Source organism: Oncorhynchus gorbuscha, linkage group LG11 (assembly GCF_021184085.1).
Source record: "Oncorhynchus gorbuscha isolate QuinsamMale2020 ecotype Even-year linkage group LG11, OgorEven_v1.0, whole genome shotgun sequence".
NCBI lineage: Eukaryota > Metazoa > Chordata > Actinopteri > Salmoniformes > Salmonidae > Oncorhynchus > Oncorhynchus gorbuscha.
The window spans coordinates 6,027,308-6,039,585 of NC_060183.1; the positions used below are offsets into that span (position 1 = coordinate 6,027,308).

At 41.2% G+C, this 12,278-nt stretch overlaps 1 protein-coding gene across 1 annotated transcript in view; it reads left to right on the forward strand.

Moving 5' to 3' along the window:
- The window catches only part of LOC124048056 (calpain-2 catalytic subunit-like), a 57,664-nt gene that overhangs the window by 24,854 nt on the left and 20,532 nt on the right, over nucleotides 1-12,278 (forward strand). The window contains exons 4-6 of the mRNA XM_046368440.1: nucleotides 4,390-4,523; nucleotides 6,180-6,348; nucleotides 7,268-7,351. Of these exons, the coding sequence (XP_046224396.1) occupies nucleotides 4,390-4,523; nucleotides 6,180-6,348; nucleotides 7,268-7,351 (387 nt within the window). The remainder of the gene's footprint in view (nucleotides 1-4,389; nucleotides 4,524-6,179; nucleotides 6,349-7,267; nucleotides 7,352-12,278) is intronic.

Consider the following 12,278-nt stretch of genomic DNA (forward strand, 5'->3'; position numbering starts at 1 on the left):
TCTACCACCCTAGAAACAATAATTTTACCACCCTAGAAACAATCACCTCTACCACCCAAGACCTTAGAAACAATCCATTTACCTCTACCATCCCTTTACCCCTAGAACCACCCTAGAAATCCCTCTACCACCCTAGAAACAATCCCTTTACCTCTACCACCCTAGACCCTAGAATAAATCCCTTTACCTCTACCACCCTAGAAACAATCCATTTACCTCTATCACCCTAGAAACAATCCCTTTACCTATACCACCCTAGAAACAATCCCTTTACCTCTACCACCCTAGAAACAATCCATTTACCTCTATCACCCTAGAAACAATCCCTTTACCTCTACCACCCTAGACCCTAGAAACAATACCACCCTAGAAACTTTACCTCTACCACCCTAGAAACAATCCCTTTTTACCACCCTAGACCTAGAAACAATCCCTTTACCACCCTAGAAACAATCCTCTTTAGAAACACCTCTACCACCCTAGAAACAATCCATTTACCTCTATCACCCTAGAAACAATCCCTTTACCTCTACCACCCTAGACCTAGAAACATTCCTACCACCCTAGAAACTTTACCTCTACCACCCTAGACCCTAGAAACAATCCCTAGACACTAGAAACCTCTACCACCCTAGAAACAATCAATTTACCTCTACCCCTAGAAACAATCTTTACCTCTACCACCCTAGAAACAATCCCTTTACCTCTACCACCCTAGAAGACCTAGACCCTAGAAACAAACTAACCCTCCCTTTACCTCTACCACCCTAGCTAGAAACAATCCCTTTAGAAACTAGAAACAATCCCTTTACCTCTACCACCCTAGACCCTAGAAACATTCCCTTTACCCCTCCCACCCTAGACCCTAGAAAAAATCCCTTTACCTCTACCACCCTAGACCTTAGAAACAATCCCTTTACCTCTACTAGAAACAATCCCTTTAGACCCTAGAAACAATCCCTTTACCTCTACCACCCTAGACCCTAGAAACAATCCCTTTACCCCTACCACCCTAGACCCTAGAAACAATCCCTTTACCTCTACCACCCTAGACCCCTAGAAACAATCCCTTTACCTCTACCACCCTAGAAACAATCCCTTTACCTCTCTACCTAGACCCTAGAAACAATCCCTTTACCTCTACCACCCTAGAAACAATCCCTTTTTACCACCCTAGAAACAATCCCTTTACCTCTACCACCCTAGAAACAATCCCTTTACTCACCCTAGAAACAATCCCTTTACCTCTACCACCCTAGAAACATTCCTAGAAACAATCCCTTTACCTCTACCACCCTAGAAACAATCCCTTTACCTCTACCCTAGAAACAATCCCTTTACCTCTACCACCCTAGACACTAGAAACACCTTTACCTCGAAACAACCCCTAGACACTAGAAACAATCCCTTTACTCTACCACCCTAGACCCTAGAAACAATCCCTTTACCTCTACCACCCTAGACCCTAGAAACAATCCCTTTACAATCCCTACCTCTACCACCCACCCTAGACCCTAGACCCTAGAAACAATCCCTTTACCCCTCCCACCTAGACCCTAGACCCTAGAAACAATCCCTTTACCCTACCACCCTAGACCCTAGAAACAATCCCTTTACCCCTACCACCCTAGACACTAGAAACAATCCCTTTACCCCTACCACCCTAGAAACAATCCCTTTACCCCTACCACCCTAGACACTAGAAACAATCCCTTAACCCCTACCACCCTAGACACTAGTGGATATCAAGGTTGATTCTGGACACGGCCATTCCTTATCAGGTATGTAAGCTAAGGGATGTACCGATACGTTTTGTAAGTTTCCATTGTGTTTGGGTGGGAGGCCCTAGTGAGAGGTGTGGTGTGGGAAACGTAGGGTTTAGCGCAAAACAAGAAAGTCTAGTATAGAAAATCACTGTACCATCTAAACTGCTGTGAAATATATTTTCCATAACCCGAACATAGTGTAATTTCAGCAGTTTGAAGCTGGTGTACAAAACCGAAAAGTAAAAGACGCAAAAATGAAACTTGGGAAGCATAGAAATTGTGCACATAGAACAGATCACCTGCTTTTTAGACTTGATTTCAATGCGAACGACAGATCTATAACTAACATTTCTATGTGAATTTGGTTGGGTCGCATGAAAAGTTATATATTGCAGCTTTAACAATTGAACTAACTATTTAGTAGTCTTATGGGTTGGGGGTAGAAGCTGTTCAGGGTCCTGTTGGTTCCAAACTTGGTGCATCGGTACCGCTTGCCGTGCGGTAGCAGAGAGAAAAGTCTATGACTTGGGTGGCTGGATTCTTTGACAATTTTTAGGGCCTTCTTCTGACACCGCCTGGTATGGAGGTCCTGGATGGCAGGGAGCTCGGCCCCAGTGATGTATACTCACAGCGACTATGGAGAGCGTGATCGCACAGTCGTCCGGGAACAGCTGGTGCTCTCATGCATGGTTCAGTGTTGCTAGCCTTAAAGCGAGGATAGAAGGTATTTAACTCGTCTGGTAGGCTCGCGTCACTCGGCAGCTCACGGCTGGGTTTCCCTTTGTAATTCGTGATAGTTTGCAAGCCCGTACCACACCCGACAAGCATCAGAGCTGGTGTAGTAGGATTTGATCTTGGTTCTGTATTGACGCTTTGCCTGTTTGATGGTTCGTCAGAGGGCGTAGCGGGATTTTTTATAAGCGGCCAAATTAGTGTCATGCTCCTTGAAAGCGGCAGCTCTAGTCATTAGCTCGGTGCGGATGTTGCCTGTAACCCATGGCTTCTGGTTGGGGTATGTACATACAATGCACTTTTTAATGGAGCGGGTGAGCGATGTGGTAAACTCCTCAGTGCCATTGGATGAATCCCGGAACATAGTCCAGTCTGTGCTAACAAAACAATAGCTTAACATCTGCGTCATCTGACCACTTCCGTATTGAGTCACTGGTACTTCCTCTTTGAGTTTTTGCTTGTAAACAGGAATCAGGAGGATAGAGTTATGGTCAGATTTGCCAAGTGGAGGACAGGGGAGAGCTTTGTATGCGTCTCTGTGTGGAGTAAAGGTGACCTAAAGTTTTTTTTCACCTCTAGTTGCACAGGTGACATGCTGGTAGAAATGAGATAAAACAGATTTCATTTTTCCTGCATTAAAGTTTCCGTCTCTCTGTGAGCATTTTCTTGTTTACTTACGGCCCTATACAATTGTGCGGCGCTATTGCAAGCATTGGTTTGTGGTGGTAAATAGACAGCTACGAAAAACACAGAGCCATCTTCTCCTTCTTCAAGTGTCTGGGATTTGGGTCTGGTCCGGGATAATCCATGTGTCTTTCGCCTCTGACTCATTGAGGTACTCCTGGCCCAAATCGAGGTTAATGATAAATGTTCTGATGCCCAGAAGCTCTTTGCGGTCATAGTAAATGATGGCGGAAACATTATGTACCAAACAAAGTTACGATCAGTACAAGAAAATATACAAAATAGCACAAATGGTCAGGAGCCTATAAAACTGCCACTATTCCCTCCGGCACCATTCTCTGCAAAGAGTTCTGGAATGTTTCTCCGGCACCATTCTCTGCAAAGAGTTCTGGAATGTTTCTCCGGCACCATTCTCTGCAAAGAGTTCTGGAATGTTTCTCCGGCACCATTCTCTGCAAAGAGTTCTGGAATGTTTCTCCGGCACCATTCTCTGCAAAGAGTTCTGGAATGTTTCTCCGGCACCATTCTCTGCAAAGAGTTCTGGAATGTTTCTCCGGCACCATTCTCTGCAAAGAGTTCTGGAATGTTTCTCCGGCACCATTCTCTGCAAAGAGTTCTGGAATGTTTGGCCGGCACCATTCTCTGCAAAGAGTTCTGGAATGTTTGGCCGGCACCATTCTCTGCAAAGAGTTCTGGAATGTTTCTCCGGCACCATTCTCTGCAAAGAGTTCTGGAATGTTTGGCCGGCACCATTCTCTGCAAAGAGTTCTGGAATGTTTCTCCAGCACCATTCTCTGCAAAGAGTTCTGGAATGTTTGGCCGGCACCATTCTCTGCAAAGAGTTCTGGAATGTTTGGCCAGCACCATTCTCTGCAAAGAGTTCTGGAATGTTTCTCCGGCACCATTCTCTGCAAAGAGTTCTGGAATGTTTCTCCGGCACCATTCTCTGCAAAGAGTTCTGGAATGTTTCTCCGGCACCATTCTCTGCAAAGAGTTCTGGAATGTTTCTCCGGCACCATTCTCTGCAAAGAGTTCTGGAATGTTTCTCCGGCACCATTCTCTGCAAAGAGTTCTGGAATGTTTCTCCGGCACCATTCTCTGCAAAGAGTTCTGAATGTAAACCATTCTTTCGTTCTGGAATGAATGCAAATCCTTCTCATTTGTTGAAGTGGAAATGTAGAATGATGTCTGTTGTGGTCCTCTTCAGTTCTGGCAGTTTGGTGAGTGGGTGGACGTGGTGATTGACGACCGGCTGCCAACGAAGGATGGAAAGCTGCTGTTTGTTCACTCAGCCGAGGGCTCTGAGTTCTGGAGCGCCCTGCTGGAGAAGGCCTACGCCAAGTAAGATACAGCACTATAGTACCTACATGGTTTATGCTAAGATACATGGTTTATGCTAAGATACATGGTTTATGCTAAGATACAGTACTGTAATACAGTATGTGGTTTATGCTAAGACACAGCACCATAATACATACAGTATGTGGTTTATGCTAAGATACAGCACCATAACACATACAGTATGTGGTTTATGCTAAGATACAGCACCATAACACATACAGTATGTGGTTTATGCTAAGATACAGCACCATAACACATACAGTATGTGGTTTATGCTAAGATACAGCACCATAACACATACAGTATGTGGTTTATGCTAAGATACAGCACCATAACACATACAGTATGTGGTTTGTGCTAAGTAAGATACAGTATTAACACAACATATTCAGTACATGGTGTAAACATTGTATGCCACAGAGTTCTGACATTGCCTGTCCAGTGTTACCTGATTCCCACAGGATTTGCGGATACATTTTGTCACTTGAGTCAAACACTTTCTGCTGAACTAACTTCATGTCAGGATAGGCAACCCGAAATGAATAATTAATGTACGTGTGTTATATTAAACATAGAGGAAGGAGTCAAATGTAGGCCATAAACATTTCAGAACAACTACTAATCGAATAAGACATGGGAGAGATGATGAGTTTTGGCAAAGAGATTCATTTATAGACTAATACACTTGAAACAAATGGCCAAAAGTGCAGATATTACGAGTGCCTCCCCCGCAATCAAACCGCCATATGAAATTAAATGAAACGCAGCCTAACGTGATCATTGCTCAGCTGCCTCGGAAGGACACAAATGAAACCTGCATTTTGCTACTAAGATCAGTGAAATGTAGGCTGAACTGACAACGGAGTGAAGAGCAGAAATCTCGACTAGCAAGCAAGTAGCAGCAATGAAGAGTGTGTGCGCATTCACGCGAGATTTTCGGCACCTTTCAGATATAAAGAAAAGGGATTCATTAAAAAGTTGGCAGCAAAAACGTCGGTTTGAAAGGTGTATTGTTTTCTGTCTGTCTGTGTCTCTCTCTCTCTGTCTCTGTCTCTCTGTCTCTGTCTCTCTGTCTCTCTCTCTGTCTCTCTCTGTCTCTCTCTCTCTGTCTCTCTGTCTCTCTGTCTCTCTCTGTCTCTCTCTCTCTCTCTCTCTGTCTCTATCTGTCTCTCTCTGTCTCTCTCTCTGTCTCTCTCTGTCTCCCTCTCTCTGTCTCTCTCTCTCTGTCTCTCTGTCTCTGTCTCTCTGTATCTCTGTCTCTCTCTGTCTCTCTCTCTGTCTCTCTGTCTCTCTCTGTCTCTCTGTCTCTCTCTGTCTCTCTCTCTCTCTGTCTCTCTGTCTATCTGTCTCTCTGTCTCTGTCTCTCTGTCTCTGTCTCTGTCTCAAGGTGAATGGATGCTATGAGTCTGAATATATTGTCTGTCTCTCTGTCTCTCTGTCGCTCAGGGTGAATGGATGCTATGAGTCTGAATATATTGTCTGTCTCTGTCTCAGGGTGAATGGATGCTATGAGTCTGAATATATTGTCTGTCTCTGTCTCAGGGTAAATGGATGCTATGAGTCTGAATATATTGTCTGTCTGTCTGTCCGTCTCTGTCTCAAGGTGAATGGGTGATATGAGTCTGAATATATTGTCTGCCTCTTTCTCTGTCTCAGGGTAAATGGATGCTATGAGGCTCTGTCAGGTGGCTCCACCACTGAGGGCTTTGAGGACTTCACAGGAGGGATAGCAGAGAACTATGACCTGAAGAAGGCTCCCTCCGACCTGTTCCAGATCATCAGGAAAGCCCTGGCCTCTGGAGCTCTGCTGGGCTGCTCCATCGACGTGTGTACAACTTCAGAATATAACATCTATATTACTATCATCATCATCATCCAGTTTGGAAGGTTTCAGGTTGAATTTGCCGTGTGTAATGAAAACATGATTGTGATATGTAGTTGTTTTACGGGATAAGAGAATCTTCTATAAAATAAAATAAACATAATGGAGACTGTTACATGCAGTGAAGGATATGATAATATGTACGATTTGATTTTAATAGATTTTATTTTAATAGCATGGTTCTTCACTGCACTGTGCCACGAAACATAAGTCGCTCTGGATAAAAACATCTGTCACCTTTTAAAATGCAGTAAATATTTGGGGGTGGTTTCCTGGGCATAGATTAAGCCTAATCCTAAAGACTAAAAAGCAAGCTGAATGAACTGTGACCGTGGATATTTTAGTGCAGGTTCTGTGTGCTGTTTGGTTGTGATATTATCAGGGGGTTTTTTCCATATTGTGCTGTTTGGTTGTGATATTATCAGGGGGTTTTTCCATAGTGTGCTGTTTGGTTGTGATATTATCAGGAGGTTTTTCCATAGTGTGCTGTTTGGTTGTGATATTATCAGGGGGTTTTTCCATAGTGTGCTGTTTGGTTGTGATATTATCAGGGGTTTTTTTCCATAGTGTGCTGTTTGGTTGTGATATTATCAGGGGGTTTTTCCATAGTGTGCTGTTTGGTTGTGATATTATCAGGGGGTTTTTCCATAGTGTGCTGTTTGGTTGTGATATTATCAGGGGGTTTTTCCATAGTGTGCTGTTTGGTTGTGATATTATCAGGGGTTTTTTCCATAGTGTGCTGTTTGGTTGTGATATTATCAGGGGGTTTTTCCATAGTGTGCTGTTTGGTTGTGATATTATCAGGGGGTTTTTCCATAGTGTGTTTATGATTTAGTTACAGTTCGATTCCCTGTCTCTCCAGATCACCAGTCAAGCAGACTCGGAGGCCGTCACCTATCAGAAGCTGGTGAAAGGACACGCCTACTCTCTGACCGGGGCTATGGAGGTAACGTCAGAATGACTCAATATTTCATACAGCACGGTTCCCTGACTGGCGGGCTGCTGTTGGTTTAATTTGGCCCCCCAAGTTTTTGGAGCAACCCCCCCCAACACAACACAAAAAGGAAATCATCTCCTGGTGATTTTAATTTAAGAAATCCACTCCCAAGTAATTACAACGCATAATAGAGACCTTTGATCATATACAAATGTAAGCAAGGTTTGAAATTATAAATTTTTAGTCAAACATTATCTACTTTGGGCTTCTTCCGGTCAATTTGCAGTCTACTCAACAACAACAACAACATCGTCCAGTGGCTGAATCTAGTTGTCGATCCCTGTCATACAGTATATCCACAAAGTCCAGGCCTGGTCGCAGAGTCTGTTTGTGCTTTATAGGCAACTTGTATGTATGATGTATGCATTATGTTGAGTGTGTCATGTGTCTATGTTGCATACAGCAGTACTGTGTGACTGACACAAGTTAATCCTATCATATTGACAACGACCATATATATATTACATTTACATTTACATTTAAGTCATTTAGCAGACGCTCTTATCCAGAGCGACTAACAAATTGGTGCATTCACCTTATGACATCCAGTGGAACAGTCACTTTACAATAGTGCATCTAAAACTTAAGGGGGGTGAGAGGGATTACTTATCCTATCCTAGGTATTCCTTAAAGAGGTGGGGTTTCAGGTGTCTCCGGAAGGTGGTGATTGACTCCGCTGTCCTAGCGTCGTGAGGGAGTTTGTTCCACCATTGGGGGGCCAGGGCAGCGAACAGTTTTGACTGGGCTGAGCGGGAGCTGTACTTCCTCAGTGGTAGGGAGGCGAGCAGGCCAGAGGTGGATGAACGCAGTGCCCTTGTTTGGGTGTAGGGCCTGATCAGAGCCTGGAGGTACTGAGGTGCCGTTCCCCTCACAGCTCCGTAGGCAAGCACCATGGTCTTGTAGCGGATGCGAGCTTCAACTGGAAGCCAGTGGAGAGAGCGGAGGAGCGGGGTGACGTGAGAGAACTTGGGAAGGTTGAACACCAGACGGGCTGCGGCGTTCTGGATGAGTTGAAGGGGTTTAATGGCACAGGCAGGGAGCCCAGCCAACAGCGAGTTGCAGTAATCCAGACGGGAGATGACAAGTGACTGACACAAGTTAATCCTATCATATTGACAACGACCATATATATATATGAGTTGGCTATACAACATTAACATATCCAGTCTATCAAAGTTCCTCATAGTATATGACAGTAGTCGCCAACCGATCGATCGTGATCTACTGGTCGTTGTTCAATGCATTACGAGTCTATCACCAAACATTTCTGTTGAAAATTCAAGGATAAAAGCACTTTTTTTTGTGTTGCGCTGTTGACCTCCGGTGAACTTGATTCAGAAGTCCCGCGCACCGGATAAGCAAAGTGTTTCCATTTTGAACCATTCAATTTGTCTGAAAAAACAAACTCCGCCTACCCGGCGGACCGGGAGATCGGTGGGTAAATCGAGTGCGCCTACTGGGCTGGCCAATCAGATAGCTCAAATCACTGTGCGAACAGAGGTTCTACGGACACCGCAAAGTTTGATACTAACCTACGTAAAATGAACTAACTTAAAGCCATAACCACAGAGAAACTGTCAAAGAGCTGCAGTTTTTGACTGAGTTCATGTTTCTGTTTTTATTCAGCACAAAATAGAAAAGCTCTTCTCCGTAATTCCACTCGCGCTGCAGCTGCAATGAATGAGTAGCCGATTATATCGATAGCTCTGCGTTTGAATTATTAGCAGCTCGTCGTATCGATTAATATTTTACATTCTCTGTTCATAGGAACAACATTTAATTTGTTCATGAGGCAGATGCGACTCGTTACGCCACCAGGTGGAAGACTGGCCTCTGGTCTCCCCTCTGATCAGGACCGGTGAGAGGCGGACCCTCTGCGGCTCTCTCTCTCCCTCCGCTGAGACTAATGCCGTGTTCAAAACAACTGGGAACTCGTAATCCCCGATTTCCGAATTCAATGCGTTCCAGACAACTGGGAACTCGGGAGAAAAATCGAGATCTGGCATATAGCCAATATGATGTGATAATGTATTAGACCAGGCATATAGCCATTATAATGTGATAATGTATTAGACCAGACATATAGCCAATATGATGTGATAATATATTAGACCAGACATATAGCCAATATGATGTGATAATGTATTAGACCAGGCATATAGCCATTATGATGTGATAATATAATGTGATAATGTATTAGACCAGGCATATAGCCATTATAATGTGATAATATATTAGACCAGGCATATAGCCATTATAATGTGATAATGTATTAGACCAGGCATATAGCCATTATAATGTGATAATGTATTAGACCAGGCATATAGCCATTATGATGTGATAATATAATGTGATAATGTATTAGACCAGACATATAGCCATTATAATGTGATAATGTATTAGACCAGACATATAGCCATTATAATGTGATAATGTATTAGACCAGGCATATAGCCATTATAATGTGATAATGTATTAGACCAGACATATAGCCATTATAATGTGATAATGTATGAGACCAGACATATAGCCATTATAATGTGATAATGTATTAGACCAGACATATAGCCATTATAATGTGATAATGTATTAGACCAGGCATATAGCCATTATGATGTGATAATATAATGTGATAATGTATTAGACCAGGCATATAGCCATTATAATGTGATAATGTATTAGACCAGGCATATAGCCATTATAATGTGATAATGTATTAGACCAGGCATATAGCCATTATAATGTGATAATGTATTAGACCAGACATATAGCCATTATAATGTGATAATGTATTAGACCAGACATATAGCCATTATAATGTGATAATGTATTAGACCAGGCATATAGCCATTATAATGTGATAATGTATTAGACCAGGCATATAGCCATTATAATGTGATAATGTATTAGACCAGGCATATAGCCATTATAATGTGATAATGTATTAGACCAGACATATAGCCATTATAATGTGATAATGTATTAGACCAGACATATAGCCATTATAATGTGATAATGTATTAGACCAGGCATATAGCCATTATAATGTGATAATGTATTAGACCAGACATATAGCCATTATAATGTGATAATGTATTAGACCAGACATATAGCCATTATGATTTGATAATGTATTAGACCAGACATATAGCCATTATGATGTGATAATATAATGTGATAATGTATTAGACCAGACATATAGCCATTATGATGTGATAATGTATTAGACCAGACATATAGCCATTATGATGTGATAATGTATTAGACCAGGCATATAGCCATTATAATGTAATAATGTATTAGACCAGGCATATAACCATTATAATGTGATAATATATTAGACCAGACATATAGCCATTATAATGTGATAATGTATTAGACCAGGCATATAGCCATTATAATGTGATAATGTATTAGACCAGGCATATAGCCAATATGATGTGATAATGTATTAGACCAGGCATATAGCCATTATAATGTGATAATGTATTAGACCAGGCATATAGCCATTATAATGTGATAATGTATTAGACCAGGCATATAGCCAATATGATGTGATAATGTATTAGACCAGGCATATAGCCATTATAATGTGATAATGTATTAGACCAGACATATAGCCATTATAATGTGATAATGTATTAGACCAGGCATATAGCCATTATAATGTGATAATGTATTAGACCAGGCATATAGCCATTATAATGTGATAATGTATTAGACCAGGCATATAGCCATTATGATGTGATAATGTATTAGACCAGACATATAGCCATTATAATGTGATAATGTATTAGACCAGGCATATAGCCATTATAATGTGATAATGTATTAGACCAGGCATATAGCCATTATAATGTGATAGTGTATTAGACCAGGCATATAGCCATTATAATGTGATAATGTATTAGACCAGGCATATAGCCATTATAATGTGATAATGTATTAGACCAGGCATATAGCCATTATAATGTGATAATGTATTAGACCAGGCATATAGCCATTATAATGTGATAATGTATTAGACCAGGCATATAGCCATTATGATGTGATAATATAATGTGATAATGTATTAGACCAGACATATAGCCATTATAATGTGATAATGTATTAGACCAGACATATAGCCATTATAATGTGATAATGTATTAGACCAGGCATATAGCCATTATAATGTGATAATGTATTAGACCAGGCATATAGCCATTATAATGTGATAATGTATTAGACCAGACATATAGCCATTATAATGTGATAATGTATTAGACCAGGCATATAGCCATTATAATGTGATAATGTATTAGACCAGGCATATAGCCATTATAATGTGATAATGTATTAGACCAGACATATAGCCATTATAATGTGATAATGTATTAGACCAGGCATATAGCCATTATAATGTGATAATGTATTAGACCAGGCATATAGCCATTATGATGTGATAATATAATGTGATAATGTATTAGACCAGACATATAGCCATTATGATGTGATAATGTATTAGACCAGGCATATAGCCATTATAATGTGATAATGTATTAGACCAGGCATATAGCCATTATGATGTGATATTATAATGTGATAATGTATTAGACCAGGCATATAGCCATTATAATGTGATAATGTATTAGACCAGGCATATAGCCATTATAATGTGATAATGTATTAGACCAGGCATATAGCCATTATAATGTGATAATGTATTAGACCAGGCATATAGCCATTATAATGTGATAATGTATTAGACCAGGCATATAGCCATTATAATGTGATAATGTATTAGGGCTACTGCACACCTCATTCATACATAACTGTTTTTATTCTGTTAATTTTACAAATCTGAGTGGTAGATCTGAACTTGTCTTTTCGACTG